Source organism: Mauremys reevesii, linkage group 25 (genome assembly GCF_016161935.1).
Source record: "Mauremys reevesii isolate NIE-2019 linkage group 25, ASM1616193v1, whole genome shotgun sequence".
Lineage (NCBI taxonomy): Eukaryota > Metazoa > Chordata > Testudines > Geoemydidae > Mauremys > Mauremys reevesii.
In genome coordinates this window covers 18,442,984-18,461,971 of record NC_052647.1, presented here as the reverse complement: position 1 = coordinate 18,461,971, position 18,988 = coordinate 18,442,984, and the positions used below count along the sequence as shown (strand labels likewise).

Here is an 18,988-nt window from a genome sequence, read left to right as displayed (position 1 = left end):
AAAGGCCCAGCAAAAGGCCCATGTGCAATTTAAATCCCCTTCATAATAGGTCTTGTGCTCTTCCTCTGTCAACGAGAATGGTCAGACAAAGAGAATTACCATCCTGCGGGAAATTCTGGCATTTCCACATTCGTTTTCATGCCCCAATAGTCCAAATGTAGGACTGTTTCATGGAACTAAAAGTTCTGAAAGCATTTCAATTCAAAACCATTTCCATTCAACATTTTTCAAACAAAACGTTTAGTTTCCAGTCAGGTCAACATTAATCTCTATGTCCACTAGAACCACTGTGGTGCCTCATGGGATTTGTGGTTCCAAACCACTCATGCCCCCTTTCTCCTATATGGGCCCTGCTCGCTGGCCGGACTATATCTCCCATGAGGCACTGCAATCTTTCCCTGATGCTGAGCCATTTTGAATTTTTTTGGCAAACCCTAATTCTACCCTCTGTGAGCCTGAATCTCTCCCCTTTGTTTGAGGAGAAGAATAAGAAGAAGAGTCTCCAACAGGCGTTTCCCTCTCCCATGGGTTTTTCCACAGGGAGAGACATGATCTAGCCCTGAGACAGAAATACATGTCAGCCAACACACATTGGAAGAGCGGCTAGGGATGAATGGGAGGCACTGGCAGTGGGAAACTTACTTTATAATTTGAGGAGGGCGCAAAATGAAATGAGAAACCTACTTGGTGAGAAAACTGACTGGCACACGCAGTACAAGAGAAAGGAGGCCCATGTGCTGTTAATTGCCAAATTCCAAAAGCTTGACTCCCTTGGAATAATTAACTCTGCTTTTATTAATTATTTTTAAAGAATGGGAAAAGGGACCTTGTGTCAAAAATAATTATCTGAGTAAGATAATAACAGCACCTAGTCCTCATGCAGTGCTTTTTCATCAGTAGGCCTCAAAGCACTATACAAAGGCGGTCAGGATCACCATCCCTGTTTTTCAGATGGGGAAACCAAGGCACGGGACGGCAAAGATAGTTGCCAAAAGTCACACAGTGGGCCAGAAATAGAACAGAGGACCCCTGAGTCCCTGTCCAGGGTGCTATCTACCAGGCCACATTGCAAAGACAAGCTAGTATGCTGCCAGAGCTAAATTTATATCTCAGAGTTTAAAGTACATTTTTGCCAGAAAATATTATCTGTATATGGAGATGACATAGCCGAAGGTAGAAATAACTCAGCTCAGGCTCTTACTGATTTTTCAACCACTGCATTTGTGAACACTTTGCAAATAGAGAAATAGGAATTCTTTTGGCAAATCAAATAAGGCTAGGTGGGGGAGTCAATCTAAGATATGTAACTTAGGAATATTTTAGGTCGATTTACCTGGCCGTGGCGCCGTGGCAGAGTTCCGGAGTTCCGGAGTCGACGGCAGAGCGATTGGGATCCATTTTATTGCGTCTACACTAGACGCGATTAAATCAATCCCCAATAGATTGACCACTACCCGCCGATTCGGGTACCCTAACACAAACAGCTCTGTTGACTAATCACATTCCCACAAGAAGGCAGCCCATTTAGGCAATGGAATTTTCATTCCAACGCATCGAATGTCGATAACCAACATTCAGGATTAATGTCAATGAGCCCCGTAAACGTACGTCATTGACTTAAAGATTCTGGTGGAGATTTTACAAGGGGATTTGGGGGGCTCAGTTCCCATTTAAACTAGTGGGAACCGGTCACCAAAATCCCTTAGATGCTTGGAATAGAAGAGGCTGATATTTTCAATCAGCTGGAGAAAATATCTGTCTGGAGTTTTACACTGTGGCTTTACAGAGTCTGTCACCATCTCAGCAGTACACCACCCTTCATTGCTTCAGTTTGCAAAATAGTATCATCTTTACAGATTTTATGCGATGAGTAACACAGGGATGTAAAGCTAGTTGCCTCGTGCAAACAAATTTTATGGTTCACCCTATTGTGTAGATACAATAGCTGGAAGGGTTAGTAAAAATGTAATTCACTAACCTCGTAGTAATTAGAAATGGAAAAGACCTATTAAAACACCAAGTTCAGCTTCTTGCAAAGGAAGAAGAGAGTCCCCTGATGGAGACTCTGTGAGATGCTCATAGAATCCAAGATTTTAAAACTCAAAGGGAGCATTCTGGTCACCTAGGCATAATGCAGGCCAAAGAATTTCACCCAGAAATTTGCACATCAAGCCCCTATTAAAAACTGATCTTACATCAGGGACACCCTAGCAGATTATGCTGGTTATGGGGACTGTTCTGGTTAAGGCCCTGATTCATTCAAACACTTAAATATGCACTTAAGTCCCTCAATAAGGCTTAAGAATATGCTTAAAGCTAAGCATGTTTTTAACTGTTTTGCAGAATTGGGGCCAAAGGCTATGTCTATACTACCCACCAGATCGGCAGGCAGTGATCAATCCAGCGGGGGTTGATTTATCGCATCTAGTCTAGACGTGATAAATCGATCCGCGAGTGCCATCCCGTTGACTCCTGTTCTCCACCGGTGAGAGACGGAGGAGCGGCAGCAGTCGACTCACTGCAGTGAAGACACCGCGGTGAGTAGATCTAAGTACATCGACTTCAGCTAGTGTAGACCAGGCCTAAGAGAAGACACCATTTAAAGAGGCATATTTAATCCCCCACATTAAAAGGAAATAACATGCTGGCCTGAATTAAAGGGCAAGAACTGAAATAATACTCCTTGTTTCTCAGTCATATTTCTTCTTTGTTTGGCAACGGAGGCCAAATTCGGTTGCGCCTTAAAGTCAAGGCCCAAACTCCAAGATTTGGCCGTTAATGAAAACCCAGGAACTCGGAATTTCCCACTGATTTAAAACCTAGTTAAATACCAGTTATTGGCTGGCAGCGGGGCTCAGTGGATTACACATGCTGCTTGGAGTCAGATGATCAACGTTTTGTTCCCCAGCTCTGGCTGCGAAATCTTGAACAAGTTGCAAACTCTCTGTCCTTCATCTGACCCCTCTGAAGAATAAGCATAATATTAGTGCCTCTTATCATCCCCCTTTTAAATATATTGATGCAAAAGGCCACGTAAGTACAACCAATTATTATTAACACTATCCAAATGGCTTGCCATTAAGCAGAATGTATGACAATTCCCTTCTGGCATATCCACGGTCATTATTATTTAGGATTATGAAGCTTTATGGAGATTTAAACAAGCTAAATTGGTCCCTTGGGAGATTTCCCTGAAATATAGACATTCCAATTAAGTGCACCATAATTAAGAGGAGTAGATGTTCCTACTAAGGAGAATTGAAACATGTGTGGGAACTCAGGGTCCTTGCTTCTTTAAAGGCTTAAGATGCCCTTTCACCTTAATGCGCTTGGATATTTGCAGGCATATTTGTCTTCATTGTATAAGGCTGTGACATCTGTGCTCTGATAGTAGTTGGGGAACGGTTGTGCAATATCATACCAAGAGATCTTATGAACAAAATTGTTGAGTGAAGTTCTACAGCCTGAGTTATGCAGGATGTCAGCCTAGATTATCATAGAATCATAGAATTGTAGAACTGGAAGGGACCTTGAGAGGTCATCTAGTCCAGTCTCCTGCATTCAAGACAGGACTAAGTATTATCTAGACCATTCCTGGCAAGCGTTTGTCCAACCTGATCTTAAAAATCCCCAATGATGGAGATTCCACAACCTCCCTAGGCAATTTATTCCAGTGCTTAGCCACCCCGACAGTTAGGAAGTTTTTCCTAATGTCCAACCTAAACCGCCCTTGCTGCAATTTAAGCCCATTGCTTCTTGTTCTATCCTCAGAGGTTAAGAAGAACAATTTTTCTCCCTCCTCTTTGTAACAACCTTTTACGTACTTAAAAACTGTGATCATGTCCCTTCTCAGTCTTCTCTTCTCCAGACTAAACAAACCCAATTTTTTCAATCTTCCCTCATAGATCATTTTTGTTGCTCTTCTCTGGACTTTCTCCAATTTGTCCACAGCTTTCCTGAAATGTGGCACCCAGAACTGGACACAATATTCCAGTTGAGGCCTAATCAGCGCGGAGTAAAGCAGGAGAATTACTTTTCGTGTCTTACTTACAACACTCCTGCTAATACATCCCAGAAGGAGGTTTGCTTTTTTTGCAACGGTGTTACACTGTTGCCTCATGTTTAGTTTGTGATCCACTATTGCACTTGTCCCTTTGGCCCTTAAAAATCTCCAAAGCTACAAGCTCTTGAATTCATTGGAGTTGCTTCAGATTTACTCCCGGGCATAAACGGGGTCAGAATCTGTGCATTATTAACAACTCCTCTTTCAAACTTAAGAACACCATTCATCTGACCCTACTCAGGCACGACACACTTTGATCATGGTGGTAGTTGTGCCTAAGGACTGGACAAGGACAGTCATCCCTGGAAGCAGAAAGGTGGCCAAGCAGGTCTGTTCCAAAGCAAAAAATACCAATGGTGCTGTCTCAGCAGCTATAACTTTCCTACTTAATCCCCCTCCGCTTGGAAAATGAAAGGCTGTTTGTGCAGAGTTAAAAGCAAACCCCGAGGGAGCCCTTGGAAATTTTTTTTTTTTTAGTAAATAATCTCTGCTCTGAAAAATACAGGTTGGAAAATTCTGGTTGGCTTTATGAGTTTATAGGTTGCCAGGATATTATGTTCCAGGTCAGCCCAGTGATTAGCGGGTTGGGAAAGATGGGCCACTGCCAGGCATACCAAACCGATTAATTCAGCCAAATGATCTGAGACCTTCTGTGACCAAGCCCAGCTCTTCAAACAGATAAAAAGGGGGAACACTCCAGAACCGACCGCAGAAGGATCTCTCTCCTCCTTTGCATCTCATCCCAACCGCTCCTCACACCTTACGATCAGAAGCCATGGCTCAGAAAACCATCAGCATTAGGTCAGGTGGAGCCACTAGGAATTTTAGTGCCTCCTCCGCCGTTATCCCAGGTAGCCGAACCAGCTTCAGCTCCATCTCTGTTTCCCGGGGAGGTGGCGGAGGTCTGGGAAGGGTCAGTGGCGGTGGTTTTGGCAGCAGGAGCTTCCATGGGCTAGGTGGAAGCAAAAGAATTTCTGTTAGCGGAGGCTATCGCGCTGTTAGATCTGGATATGGTTATGGGTTAGGTTACAGTGGGGCTGGGTATAGGATTGGTGGAGCTGGATATGGGTTCGGTGGTGGATTTGCACCCGGCGCTGGTGGCATCCATGAAGTCACTGTCAACCAGAACCTCCTGGCGCCCCTCAACCTGGAGATCGACCCCACCATCCAGAAGGTGCGAAAGGAGGAGAAGGAGCAGATCAAAACCCTCAACAATAAATTTGCTTCCTTCATCGACAAGGTAAGGCATAATCAGCTTCATCCGTGAAGCCTATCCTGGCATGCACGCCATTGGCTAGTCAAGATATGTTAAATGTTCTGTGATTCATATTGTTCTCCGTTAGGAGTGACAAAATCTTCAGTCAGTTCATATCTGGGTTTGAACTCTGCACCCTGGTCAGATCCAGGGCATTAGTTCCACCCGCTACAAGGTTCTGGCCAGCCATGAAGTATGGATTTCGATCCTTCATTGTCCCATCTCTCAGAGTTCTGTAGCATTTGCATAGGAAGTGCAAGATCCTTGAAATTTTCTACTCCCACACTTAGCTGAGGAAAATAATTTTGTTCTTTAAAACAGACAAGTTAAAATAGCATTACCATCTTGGAGAAAGCAGGCAAGTAGATTTTGTGCCAGGGCTGATCCATTTCCATTATACATTTGCATGGCTGCGCATCTCTCTGAGCCTGTTTTCTTGCAAAAAAAAATACATTGTCTAACAATTTGCATAAGACTATTGATTGAACGTGAAGTTTAAAACAAATTGCAGTGCCTTTCTTTTAAGTCCCACCTCAAATAGCATCTGTTTATTATTTATTAAGCACCCAAAAATGTGAATAAGGAAGATAAGGATGCAGTCCCAAGAGCTTAAAATGTAAAATGTTTACTGATGCTACAGTGTTGTTGTAGCTGTGTCAGTCCCAGGATATTAGAGAGACAAGATGGGTGAGGTAATATCTTTTATTGGACCAGTTTCTGTTGATGAGAGAGAGACAAGCTTTTGAGCTTACACAGAGCTCCTCTTCCTCACCCACCTTGCCTCTCTACTGGCACGACGATATACACACATTTATCTAGACAGATAGAAACAATTGACTATTAGCCCACGTTTTGTGGTTGTGTATTAGATGTACATGCCCACTGAAAGCCATAATGCACGTAAGACAAAGTCCCGGACCCGAAGACCTTCAAGTCTAGTTCCTAAGAAGCGTGGCTGAGGTTTTGTCTATATTTTTTTTTTGGTAAGCTGATGAGGCTACTTCAAATGCTTCGGTATTTTGTCTGATGGGATTCAGGTCCGGTTCCTGGAGCAGCAGAATAAGGTGCTGGAGACCAAATGGTGCCTGTTGCAAGAGCAAAAAACCGCGAAAAGTAATATTCAACCCATGTTTGAGGCTTACATCAATAACTTGAGGAGGCAGCTAGAATCTCTTGGAAGTGAAAGACTTCGGCTGGATGGAGAGCTGAAGAACATGCAGGACACCGTAGAAGATTTCAGGATCAGGTAAGCAAAACTGGAAGGAATTCTATTCTGCTACGCAATGTTCTGCTATTGTTCTCAAATTCTTATGCCACACCCATTGGTGTCGTACGGAAAAACAAAGGCCACGACTGCACTACAAACTTATATTGGCATCATTATGTCACTCAGAGGTGTGAAAATCCATCCCTGAGCGATGTAGTTATACCAACCTAATCCCCAGTGTAGACAGCGCTATGTTGACGGGAGAGCTTCTTCTGTCAACACAGCTACCACCTCTCGCAGAGGTGGATTAACCATGCCAACGGGAGAAGCCCGTTACAGTAACAGCTGCACCCGGTGTAGCGCTGTACGTGAAAACAAGCCCAAAGGAACTAAAATGACACAGCGTAGAAAATGGCGCCATTCGAAGAAAAATGTATTCATGCACCCAGACTGTTGTACCGACAGCAGGTCAATGGCAAAACTCTCACTGATTTCAATGGGGCAGGGTTTCTTCCCCGACTTTCAGAAGTCCCCAAAATTCCAGTTTAGGGACCCAATGCAGAAAAGCTCTTTAAGCACATGGTTGAAGTTAAGGTCTGCTCCTGAATTGGGGAAGGGATAGCTCAGTGGTTTGAGCATTGGCCTGGTAAATGCAGCGTTGTAACTTCAATCCCTGAAGGGGCTATTTAGGGATCTGGGGCAAAATCAGTACTTGGTCTGCTAGTGAAGGTGGGGAGGGGTGGACTTGATGACCTTCTGGGATCCCTTCTACATCTATGAGATAGGTATATCTCCATCTATATATATAATAGTGATGCTTTTCTGAATTAGGGCCTGAGGGCTTGTCATTATAAGTCTGCTGGGGTCAATGCAGGAATTACTGTGTGAAATTCTATGGTTTGTGTGACTCAGAAAGTTGAACTTAACCATCACAATGATCCCTTCAGGCCTTGAAATCCATGAATTTTGGGATCTGTTTCCAGGCATGGACCTCACAAACCCCAAGGGTTCACGCTGGCCCCAATTTAGGAAGTACTGAGCATACTCATACGGACGGAGCATGCTCAGTAACCCGGCTAAAGCCGGCTGCCCTCATTCCCCCACTATCGGCAGGCACAGGTCGTCTCTGAGGAAAGCACGTGCATAAGTGCTCTGCTGAATAGGGATAAATTTGGAGCTTCTATCCTGAAATTCTCCCCCCGCATCTCTGGCTAACGAGAAAAGGCTGTGGCTTGTTTCATGGGTGTTCATGGCGGTGGGGAGTTGAAAGGAGCATGGGAGATGATTGCTCTCCTTGTCGATTTTTATTTTAGTGGGTTTTGGGGGGCGTTGTTCAATTGACTTTTTTTAACAAATTTGTCCCACAACATGAAATACATACTCAGTTTGGCTTTTACAAAGAATAGGCACGTGCTGAACGAATTTTCCTTGTGTAGCAGCTAAGAGACATAGAAACCTATGCAGGCTGCAATTTTGGTCAGTCATAACGCCACCTAATGGGTGTTGTATTCCCGAGGCGGGGGCATCTGAAATCTTTCCTTCCTTGCAGAGTCAGGCCTGCCTGACTTGTTTTATTAGCTGCACGAAAACTCTCTTTACATTGTAGCTCTTAATCTCCCCCCAATGAATTAACTTATGATGGGCTGGGCAGCCGTCCATGTTTAGTGTTAGCCTTTATACTCCTGCAAGTGCCCAGTGGTACCGCTATGTCCTACCAAACAGGAGAGTCAAATCCTAGATTCAGATTCTGGATTCTTCATGTACCAGAGACATGCATTGGGCCAGAGTCTGCCCTCAGACCCCCCGCATTCAGCAGCTCCACTGAAGTCAACAGGACGACAGGCATCAGTGCAGAATCCGGCCCCTGCTGACTAACGCAGGTGTGGCACAGATGAGCTCAACCAGGGCTCCTCCCACCCCTTCCAGCCTGAGAAAAGTTACAGGGATTACAAGACTTCTTTCATGCAAGATGGAAAATTAGAGGAGGATAAAACATGCCTTTAATGAAGGGCTTGCAGGTTCTCTGACGACATCCTTCCATTGTCTGGCCCCAGGGTACCGTATTTGCAACTAGGCTGGTCATATACGCCTGCCACAATACAGGGAGAAGATACACAACAGCATCCTGCTGCTCCTTCTGATGTCCAAGGAGGCCTGTTCCCAGCTGGTAAATGGTCTTTCAGAACAGGCTCTGTCAATTTCATAGATAGTCACTGTAAATATCTTGGCCATTAGTAACAACAGCCCAGGTTATGCAAGGGAAAACATGTGGCAACGGCTCGCAGAGGACAGGCAGTGGATACTAAATGGTTATACTTACACCAGCTGTAACAAGGCTCCCGTCTCATCTTCTTCCCGCCCAGGTACGAAGATGAGGTCAACAAGCGCACGGCTGCAGAGAATGAGTTTGTGGTGCTCAAGAAGGTAAGTGATCTCGATAAAAAAGGAACAGGGGACTTATTTTTAAAAGGGAATCTTTGATAGCAGCCTTCAACTACCTGAAGGGGGGTTCCAACGAGGATGGAGCTCGGCTGTTCTCAGTGGTGGCAGATGACAGAACAAGGAGCAATGGTCTCAAGTTGCAGTGAGGGAGGTCTAGGCTGGATATTAGGAAACACTCTTTCACTAGGAGGATGGTGAAGCACTGGAATGGGTTCCCTAGGGAGGTGGTGGAATCTCCATCCTTAGAGGTTTTTAAGGCCTGGCTTGACAAAGCCCTGGCTGGGATGATTTAGTTGGTGTTGGTCCTGCTTTGAGCAGGGGGTTGGACTAGATACCTCCTGAGGTCCCTTCCAACCCTAATATTCTATCAATCATTTGTATTTGTTTTACCCTTTCAACCCCGAGAGATCAAAGGGCGCAGCGTTCCCCCCGCCATCCTCGCTGGAACCCTTCTTTTCGGCAAAGCTGGCGGACTGGTCTGCCTCTCCTTCTGCCATCCAGCCAGGATAATGATGTGCCTCTGGATCAGCCAGCAGCACCAGAACTTCCTCTCCTAGGTCCTGACCCAAAGCCCAGGGGACCAGCTCCCAGGGGACACTGAATCAGCCCCAGCTGTTAACCCCTACCCTGGCTGTTCTGCCACTTCTCAGATTGACACTACCCCCATCTCTCCATGCATATTTAGAGCATTTACTCCCTCCCATCCATCCAGCCATGCGCTCCCCATCACACACAGCCCCTGTCCAGCAATGGCTAGAGGTTAGCCTAGGATCTGGGAGACCCAGCTTCAATTCCCTCCTCTGCTTCTTGGGGAAGTCACCTAGGCCTGAATATGCAAAAGGAGTTAGGTGCCTAAGGACCAGTTTGGAGATGACTCCCGCCGAGCCCCGTAGGCGCCAAAACTCACTCGGCACCGAAACATTTGCGGTGAAACCGAACCAATGTTTCTGCTGTTGAGCGAGCACATGGCTCACTCCCGCTGGCCTTCCCGGAGCCTATCTCCCGCCTAAGACCTAGAGCGATTCACAGACCAGGGGACAAGAGGCGTTCGGCAGCCCTAAGTCCCGTACAGGGCCCGATGAGGTAGGCCTCCTCTAGTTCACACAAAACAGCTGGGGAATAAGACCTCCCTCCTAGCTTTTAGCCCACTGGTTAAGGGAGGTGGGAGAGCCCCAATTCAGGTCCGCCCTCATCTGACAAGGGAGAAGTGATTTGAAGAGGGAGCTGCTGCCTCTCAGGTGAGAGCCCTAACCACTGAGTTACAGGATATTCTGACCTAGGGCTCCCTTACTCTCTCCTGGGAGCAGGGGAACTGGCTCCTGGGGTGCCCACCTCCCAGGTGAGTCCTCTACCCACCAGGCTAGAGTCATCCTCCTGCTTGTGCATGAGTTCGCTCTCTCTTTCTCTCTCTCTCACGCCTTCTTAAGCTACGTCGACACCAGGGGTCGGCAACCGTTCAGGAGTGGTGGGCTGAGTCTTCATTGATTCACTCTAATATAAGGTTTCACGTGCCAGTCATACATTTTAATGTTTTTAGAAGGTCTCTTTCCGTAAGTCTATAATATACAAACTAAACTATTGTCGTATGTAAAAGTAAATAAGGTTTATAAAACGTTTAAGAAGCTTCATTTAAAATTAAATTAAAAGGCAGAACCCCCCCGGACCGGTGGCCAGGACCCGGGCAGTGTGAGTGCCACTGAAAATCAGCTTGCGTGCCGCCATAGGTTGCCTACCCCGGTCTACACTGAACACCACTTGCAGCGGTGTATAGGGGACCTGTAGCTACACGCCGCAGCGAAAAGCAGGCTGCATCCACACCGTGGTGCAAAGCTGTGTGTGTCAGTGAAAGGCTCTGGCGGGGGGGAAGCTGCAGAGAAAGGCTCAGCACCAGGGAGCTACCAGAGCCTTTCCCCGCTGCCAGAGTCTTTCCCTGCGGTGAGGAAAGGCTCCAGCAGTGGAGCAGCAGCTGCAGGATACTACACTGCTAAAAACAGCCATGTAGACGGGGGAGGCACTGCTTGGGCAGGTAGAGAACCTGTGTAGGGGACATACCTGTGCACATGCCTACGGGGCTCAGGTGTGTCTTTACTCACCTAAGCAGTACCTCACCATCTACCCTGCAATTTATCCCTGTGCTGGGGGAGTGCGGGGGGAGATAGGAGGTGGAGTGTACGTACTCTAAGTGATGCCAAAAGCAGGAGGCGGCGTAGACGCACCTTCAAAGAGTCAGCCGGGGCAGAGTCATCTGTGCATCGCAATGGCTAACTCCTTTTGAGCCTTCAGGCCTTAGTGGTTCTGTGCCTCAATTTTCCAGCTGTGAAATGGGGATAGCGCTTCCCCATCTCATAGGGACGCTGTGAGGCTAACTACATTAAAAGACTGCGAGGTGCTCCGTAACCTTGGTAACGGCGGCCATGTAAGTCCCTTAGGTCCTGAACAATCCAGGGGGCAATAGCCCAAGGTGCGTAAGGGAGTTCAGTGCCCAGCGCTAATGGGATTTGGGTGTCTAACTCCCTTGGGTGGCTTTGGAAATTCCATTCAATACCTACAGGGAAGCTCTTTTATGGGGGTTGGGGCTGTGAGGAAAGAGACTGTTTAGAGCCAGTCAACATGTTGTCCACCAAAAGCTTTTTCATCCAAAAGCCACGGAGATCAGATAGCCCATACAGCTGGGTTGTTCTCCGGCAGCTTGGGTTAAAGCCCTGGTGGCCCTCATCAGGGAGCACAGCTGTGCAGGGTTTGGCTAGCCCATCTCTGTTCCTATGTTTTCAGGATGTGGACATTGCCTACATGAACAAAGTGGAGCTGGAGGCTAAAGTGGATGCCCTGACTGACGAGATCAACTTCCTGAGAGCTCTCTATGAAGCAGTAAGGACCATTCTAATTTTCCCAAGTCTCCTGGGGCAAACATAATGCCGTTTTTCACACACACACACACACACACACACACACACACACACACACACACACACACACACACACACACACACACGCCAACTTCACATCAGAGAGAATCAAACCACTCAGAAATACATGCTCATAGCCATGCATGGAGTTTATAGGGGCCATGGTTCCTTTTATGTTGGTGTTTTACCATGCAACGTTTCTGTGAAGAAGACTCGAAACAGGAGAGGAGGAGAGATCCAGACCCCAAATGTTATTTTTCTTTGATTTCCAGGAATTAGCTCATTTGCAGTCGCAAATCTCTGACACGTCTGTCGTCCTTTCAATGGACAACAGCCGAAATCTGGACCTGGATGGCATCATCGCAGATGTCAAAGCGCAGTACGAGGATATCGCTAACAGGAGCCGAGCTGAGGCGGAGTCTTGGTACCAAACCAAGGTGAGTGGCACTGGAGTTCTGAGAGTTTGGACTATGATATTCATCCCTAAGTTTGGTGGAGAGATGTTCATCAGACTAGTTTTCTGTGGAAAAGTATAGTTTCAACCAAAGCGAAAATTTCCGCAGAATTGTTATCGATCCAGACAACATTTTAAAAAAAGAATCGGAGGGAAAAGTTTCAACATTTCCAGTACACGTTTTGATTTTGAAATGACTTCTTGTTTCAAATTTATGTTATTTTATTGCTTTAAAATATAATTTAAAAGGGGGTCAAAATGGAAACGAAACATTGACTTGACCCAAAACACGATGGGGGGGGAAGGGATTTGGGGGTGAAAATTTTTGAAATTTTGACTTTTTGCCCCAATTCAGGACAATTTTGTAGTGGTTGTTTTTAAGGTCAAAAGTTTTTGCAGGATGGAAAAGGACGCCCCAAGAACATACACAGGGTTTCACATGGCATTCTACACATGGAGGCTATCCCATCCTGAATTTCACACCATCACCCCTATACTGATATTTTTAGTATGCTAACTCGATCAGAGCTAGAGTCGGTATGTCTACCTGAGCTGGGAACTACACGTCCAGTGTAAATGCACCCTTAGAAACCCATTTCACCTCCTTGCCATATGGACCTTGAACTTTTTACTGGGGCAGGGGAATGGTGAAATGCGTTACAGTTTCTAAGCAAGAGCTGAATTTTAGGATATATCGACATTTGGGCCTGGGTTGTGATTCCCAGCTCATGTAGACAGACTAACCCATCTGGAACCTGTGGGTGCATACTCAGAGCAGCTAGCCCGAGCCGCCATTACCACTGTCCATGTGACCCCAACTACACTCCTATTTTTAGCACACCAGCTCAATAGGAGCTAGTGCAAGTATGTCTCTGCAAGCTGGGAATCACACCCCTAGCTCCAAGCGTCAACGTAGCTACATACAAAGGAAGAGGTGGAAGAAATCGGTTCCCTTCAATAGTTTCCAGTGGCTCACTGTGATACCCTATGATGCCGATTTCACCCTCCTCTCCATGTCTGACTCTGCCACCTCTACCCCCCACCCGTTTATCACAGTATGAGGAGCTGCAGCTGACTGCTGGCAGACATGGGGACGACCTGCGGAACACCAAGATCGAGATCTCCGAGATGAACCGCATGATTCAGAGGCTCCACTCTGAAATTGACAATGTGAAGAAGCAGGCACGTCCGCGTGATGGTTACATTCTGGGACGTGGGCGGAGGGGAAGGAGGGATCTCAGAATTTCAGGACTGGAATCCCTCCTAGGAATTGAGGACTGCCTTAGCAGCAGCTCCATGCTACCAGGGGTGTGAGAGGCGATGGCTGGCGCGTGCTGTACTCCAGCAATAATGGGCACTGTGAGCCGCTGGCCTGGGACTCAGGAGAGATGGGTTCAAATCCTGACTCTGCCACCATCCTGTGGGTGACCTTGGGCAAGTCAATATAAGAGGTAGGGATTATTATGATGATGGTCCCGAGGGGTGTGTTACAAAACAGAATAAGTTACACAATCCGGAGGTTGTTCTAGGGGGCAGGCGCTGGAGGGGGTGTCAAGCCTAGAGATCTATGGAGTGCAGAGGTGGCTTAAAGTCACCAGATGGAGATCTGGGCCAATCTCTATAACCCTGAGTTTCCTGCTGAGTCGAGAGATACATACACTCAGTTCAATGATACAGGCCACAAACTTGCAACCTTTCTGCAAGCATCCTTGCCATCCCTGATCGGTCCCCGATCAGGCTGGTGGATTGCAAATTCACACGTGCTCGCAATGGGATTCATTCACCGAACGCATTTCCTACCTTCACAGTGCGCCAGTCTGCAGACAGCCATTGCCGATGCTGAGCAGCGCGGCGAACTGGCCCTTAAAGATGCCCAGGCAAAACTAGCTGAGCTGGAGGAAGCCCTGCAGAAGTCTAAGGCAGACATGGCGCGCCAGCTGCGGGAGTACCAGGAGCTGATGAACGTCAAGCTGGCCCTGGATATCGAGATCGCCACCTACAGGAAGCTGCTGGAAGGAGAGGAGAACAGGTGGGTGGTATATACATTAGAGCTGGCTGAAAAAAATGCCTTAAAACATTTTTGGAGAGAAAATGGCTTCTCCGTTTCAATTTTTGCAAAAATAAATAAATACATAAAAAATTTAAAAAAACAGTTTTTTGTAAAAAAAAAACAAAAAAGACCCCAACATCCAAAAATTTCAATTGCTGAAAAGGAAATATTTTCACATTCCCACTGAAAACTCCAAAAAAATTCAGCAGGGGGGTGGGGGAGAGGGAAGGAAGATTGGTCTGGGGATGAAGTTAGCAAAACTCTGAAGAGTTTCAAAGACATTTTTTGATAAAATGGGAAAGGGGTTCGTTTTTGTTGAGTTTTTTTGCAGGGAAAAAGAAACCATTTCTCAACAACCAGCTCTAAAAGGCAGCCCTCCAGTCTGCCACAGGAAGAGGAATTAATTAAGGCCTGTGAATATGGGACACAATTCGATGCTCAGAGGATGAAATTGAATCCAGATCAGATGGCCAAAAATATTGCATGTGCACCACTTGAGCCACTCAGGGTATGTCTACACAGCAACTAGACACCTGTGGCTGGCCCGTGCCAGTTGACTCAGCTTCGTGGGGCTTGGGCTGTGGGGCTGTTTTGTTGCTGTGTAGACATCTGGGTTCGGGCTGGAGCCTGGGCTCTAGGACTGGGAGGCAATGAAATAGCCCTGCAGCCCGAGCTCCGTGAACCCAAGTCAGCGGGCATGGACTGACCACAAGTTTTTCTTTGCTGTGTAGACATATCCTTAGGGGTTACATAGGTCTTTTGCACTGGCCCTCTGCTCAGTGGTGAATTTCACCACTTAGGGACTGATCTTCCACTGATGTAAACATTAGTGTACATCAGCTGAGGTTCTGATCCTAAAACTGTGTTTCAAATTTCAAACATAGACTGTATTGATCCTCCTACAAGCTAATGGGTATCGTTTGTGTCTGAACTTCACCAAGGAAGACAGGTCTTACTGTAGTGTTAAATGTCTTTGCCTTCTAAATGACTCAGTACCACAGTCCTGGGGGGCATATTGCTTATAATTATCATAATAACACCTTTCTTTCCTCCCCCACCCCCAACAGGCTAGCTGGAGAAGGTGTTGGTGCAGTGAACATCTGTAAGTATTCTGGCTCCCAAATGATGCTCAATGAGATGACAACTCAAAGAGTCGTCATTCCTAGGGAGAGCTAGGGTTTGCTGATAGTGCAGAGCAACTGAAATACAAAGGGATGGCGATCAATTGTTCTCCATGGCCGCTGAAAGTAGGACAAGATGTAACGGGCTTAATTTGCAGCAAGAGAGATTGAGGTTAGACATTAGGAAAAACTTTCTGATTATAAGGGTGGTTAAGCTCTGGAATAGGTTTCCAAGGGAGGATGTGAAATCCCCGTCATTGGAAGTTCTGAAGAACAAGTTGGACAAACCCCTATCAGGGATGGTCTAGGATTTCCTCCCCCTGGGGGAGGGAGATCTCATTGGTTTGAGTGTTGGCCTGCTAAACCCAGGGCTGTGAGTTCAACCCTTGAAGAAGCCATTTAGGGATCTGGGGCAAAAATCTGTCTGGGGATTAGTCCTGCTTTAAGCAGGGGGTTGGACTAGATGACCTCCTGAGGTTCCTTCCAACCCTGATAGTCTATGATTCTTTGGTCCTGCCTCAACACAGGGGGCTGGACTTGATGACCTCTCAAGGTCCCTTCTCACCCTACATTTTTATGATTATATGTGAGGCTGCAATGGTAGCGGATATCAGAAAGGCAACTGTGTTAATCTGTATCCACAAAAACAACAATTGTTTTTGTGAATTCATTGTTTTTGTGGATACAGACTAACACGGCTACCCCTCTGATACTTGGTACCATGCAAGGTAGCAGATATGTAATGCATTCAGGGTTTTGCAGCTCCATATGGCACTGTTGAGACAGCAGCACCCCGAATATTTCTCTTAGGTCAGATCTTGAACCTGAGAACGTCTCATCATGTATTTGGGGTGCAAATCAGTCTTGTGCAAAGGGGCAAGCGCAAGGCACAGGAACCTCCTAAATCCCACAAAAGTGGCACAGAGTCTCTCTGTCAGAGTGTGAACAATAGTGATTTCCACCCTTGGGCTTACGGAAGGCAGTGAGAATGCTCGTGTGAGAAAGGGCTACTATCAGTGGAATGGAATGCAAGGGTCTTGCCCCGAGACATTGTGACTAGAAAGACATCAACAAACCAACAAGAATCCAGAATTAGACCCAAGGTCTGGGGGGTAAAGACTGAAAGACCTAAATGGGTCCTATTCTGCTCTCAGTGACAGCGGGAGTAACGCCATCGAGGTTAGCAACGTCATAAAATCAGTATAAACGGGAAGAATTGGGGCCGTACTACATAGTTTGGTCCAACAACCGGTAAGGCGAAAAAACAGGGGAAGCAGATGGGTCCATCTCAGAGAGACAGGTACTTGTAGACCAGGAAAGGAGAAGGGTTAAATTAAATGAGCAAAGGGGAAACTTTAAGGGAAGGCAAAATTAGAAGGTCTGATTTCAACGGGATTTAGTAACCCGCCCCCAGCAGCGGGAGAACAGAGACTCTGCATGAGTATTAGGCAACTACACAGTGGTGAAATATACTAGACAGCAGGAGGATCTCCAAGGAACTGGTGGTAACCCCCCAGCTTCAGATGTTTGAAACAAACATTTTTGCCTTTTCTTCTGTGACTGGCAGGCTGCTGCTCTGTGCCATCTAAACCTCTGCTTGCTTCTGCTTCACAGCTGTGGTCACCTCGGCCGGTGGAAGTAGCTACGGCACTGGGGGTGGGCTGGGCCTGGGGGTCGGGCTGGGGAATGCGGCCGGACTCGGCTATGGCATTGGAGGAAGCAGCTTCAGCGCCAGCAGCGGGAGAGGTCTGGTGGGAGGATTCAGCGCTGGAGGGGGAAGCAGCTCCAGCATGAAGATCGTCTCGAAAACCACGTCCACCAAAAAAAGCATCCGCAGCTAAAGTGCCAAGCAAGCCCCCAGTTCACCCCAGCCTGAAGAGAAGAAATATGACACTGCCTTCTCATGGCAGCACAGCCCAAACCATCTCCAAGGCACAGGCTTGCAGGGGAGGAAAAGATCCCATTAAATACCATTTAAGAGCTGCATGAGTCACATTCTCGTTAGCTGAGACATTATTGGCTTTCGGAGGATGAGCCCTTTCTCCACTCCGCTTAACTCACAGGCGTAGCGCATCAAACCCCAGCCTTAACAGCTTCATGCAAATTCGGAATGAATAATCAGCCCTGCTGGTTAACAAGTTCCAGGGCGGCAGAACTTGGCTCATTGAAATTAACAGATTTTGATCCTATTCCTGCTCCTGCTTGGATCAGTGTAAATCCGGAGTAACACCAAATCCAGATTTACACCAGTGTAACTGAGAGCTGAAACTGGCCCTATGCCTGGCTACGTGTAAATGTCTTTTCTCTAAATAAACATCAGGCTTGCCTAGTGAGTCATGTTTCCATCTTTGTGCTCCATATTAGTCAACCTACTCTCTCTCCCCCTAGTGCTTGGGAGGTGCAATATCTCTCACTGGTGGGTTTGGCGAACAGGCGTGTTACATCCAATCAGAGGCAGTCTTAATATTTCTGAGTTCATCTTGCTTCTCCATATCCCCTTTCTCTCTCTCGGGTATTTCTCTGACACTGCCCGCATCATATAATATAGTCTTCGTTTTCACTGGTTCGTCTTCTATACTTGACCATCGCTTGCTTAATAGTCAGCGGATTCGCTACTCAGTCCTCGCAACTCACGTCTATATCCAATGAGACATTAGCACCAAGCTAGCCACAGGTTTCTAGATCCTGTGCAAACCTCACAATTGAATCAAGCTCCTCTCTGTCAGCCAGGAGAGCATGAACGATGAAGTAGAGATGACACAAGATCTATGGTTTATATGTGCACAGTAACAAATAGGCAGACACGAAAGGGTGAACGTTATGCTTTGGTGACCTTTACGAGCTGTATCACATCTAAACAATGCCTGTATCTCATTGCCTGTGTTCTTCACGGGGCGGGGGTGGGGGGAGGAAGGTTCTGAGCTTTTATGTACCATGATCCCCATTACCACTGTTCCTATTACTTTATGCTTGTGTTGAAGTATTCTGATTTCATGAAACTTCTTCAATAAACTGCAATCAACCTATCTGTCTGCAATGTGGCTGTATGCTCTGTTCTGCAATTTACTCAAAAGCCTAACTTTACAACAAGTTTTATAAGACTGGCCCTCCTCACAGACGGAATTATTCATGACTTTCCATATTCTCTTCCTAGCTATTGCAGTCTGAGAGACAGAGTTAAGTCTAAGGTAGCATTTAAATATTTGGTGGGAATTTTCCCTCTCTGCTTATCCTGCCTTTTACAGTTCTCAATTCAAGGCCACTGCAGCTGTTTGCTTTTTTCTTTTCTTTTTTTAAAGAACATAAGAACAGCCGTACCGGGTAAGACCAAAGGTCCATCTAGCCCAGTATCTGTCTACCGACAGTGGCCAATGCCAGGTGCCCCAGAGGGAGTGAACCTAACAGGCAATGATCAAGTGATCTCTCTCCTGCCATCCATCTCCATCCTCTGACGAACAGAGGCTAGGGACACCATTCTTACCCATCCTAG

At 46.6% G+C, this 18,988-nt stretch overlaps 1 protein-coding gene and 1 long non-coding RNA gene across 4 annotated transcripts; one reads left to right on the top strand and one right to left on the bottom strand.

Annotated features, from left to right (window-relative positions):
* Nucleotides 1-4,829: 4,829 nt before the first annotated feature.
* Nucleotides 4,830-18,384, top strand: LOC120390859 (keratin, type II cytoskeletal cochleal-like). 3 transcript variants are annotated; one of them, XM_039513789.1, is made up of 10 exons: nt 4,839-5,303; nt 6,356-6,564; nt 8,889-8,949; nt 11,740-11,835; nt 12,146-12,310; nt 13,384-13,509; nt 14,136-14,356; nt 15,445-15,479; nt 17,113-17,199; nt 17,257-18,384. In XM_039513789.1, exons 1-10 carry the CDS (start codon nt 4,839-4,841, stop codon nt 17,337-17,339), a joined length of 1,548 nt encoding a protein of 515 aa, XP_039369723.1. In that variant the 3' UTR covers nt 17,340-18,384. The 3 variants fall into 3 exon arrangements, with proteins under 3 accessions (XP_039369724.1, XP_039369723.1, XP_039369722.1); XM_039513788.1 differs by adding an exon at nt 16,877-16,897 and having other exon boundaries at nt 17,113-18,384; XM_039513790.1 differs by having other exon boundaries at nt 4,830-5,303; nt 17,113-18,384.
* Nucleotides 8,599-10,458, bottom strand: LOC120390862. The gene is made up of 3 exons (XR_005591155.1): nt 10,324-10,458; nt 8,846-8,958; nt 8,599-8,716 (listed from the first exon to the last, which is right to left on the bottom strand). It is a non-coding gene; the product is annotated as an uncharacterized LOC120390862 (long non-coding RNA).
* Nucleotides 18,385-18,988: the final 604 nt, after the last annotated feature.

What these genes read in the sequence shown, in the direction of transcription:
- LOC120390859 (XM_039513788.1), top strand. Translation starts at nt 4,839, where the DNA reads ATGGCTCAGAAAACCATCAGCATTAGGTCAGGTGGAGCCACTAGGAAT. An exon ending in TGTTGGTGCAGTGAACATCT is followed by an intron (nt 15,480 to 16,876) that starts GTAAGTATTCTG and finishes CAAAATTAGAAG; the next exon opens with GTCTGATTTCAACGGGATTT. An exon ending in TCTGATTTCAACGGGATTTA is followed by an intron (nt 16,898 to 17,112) that starts GTAACCCGCCCC and finishes TCTGCTTCACAG; the next exon opens with CTGTGGTCACCTCGGCCGGT.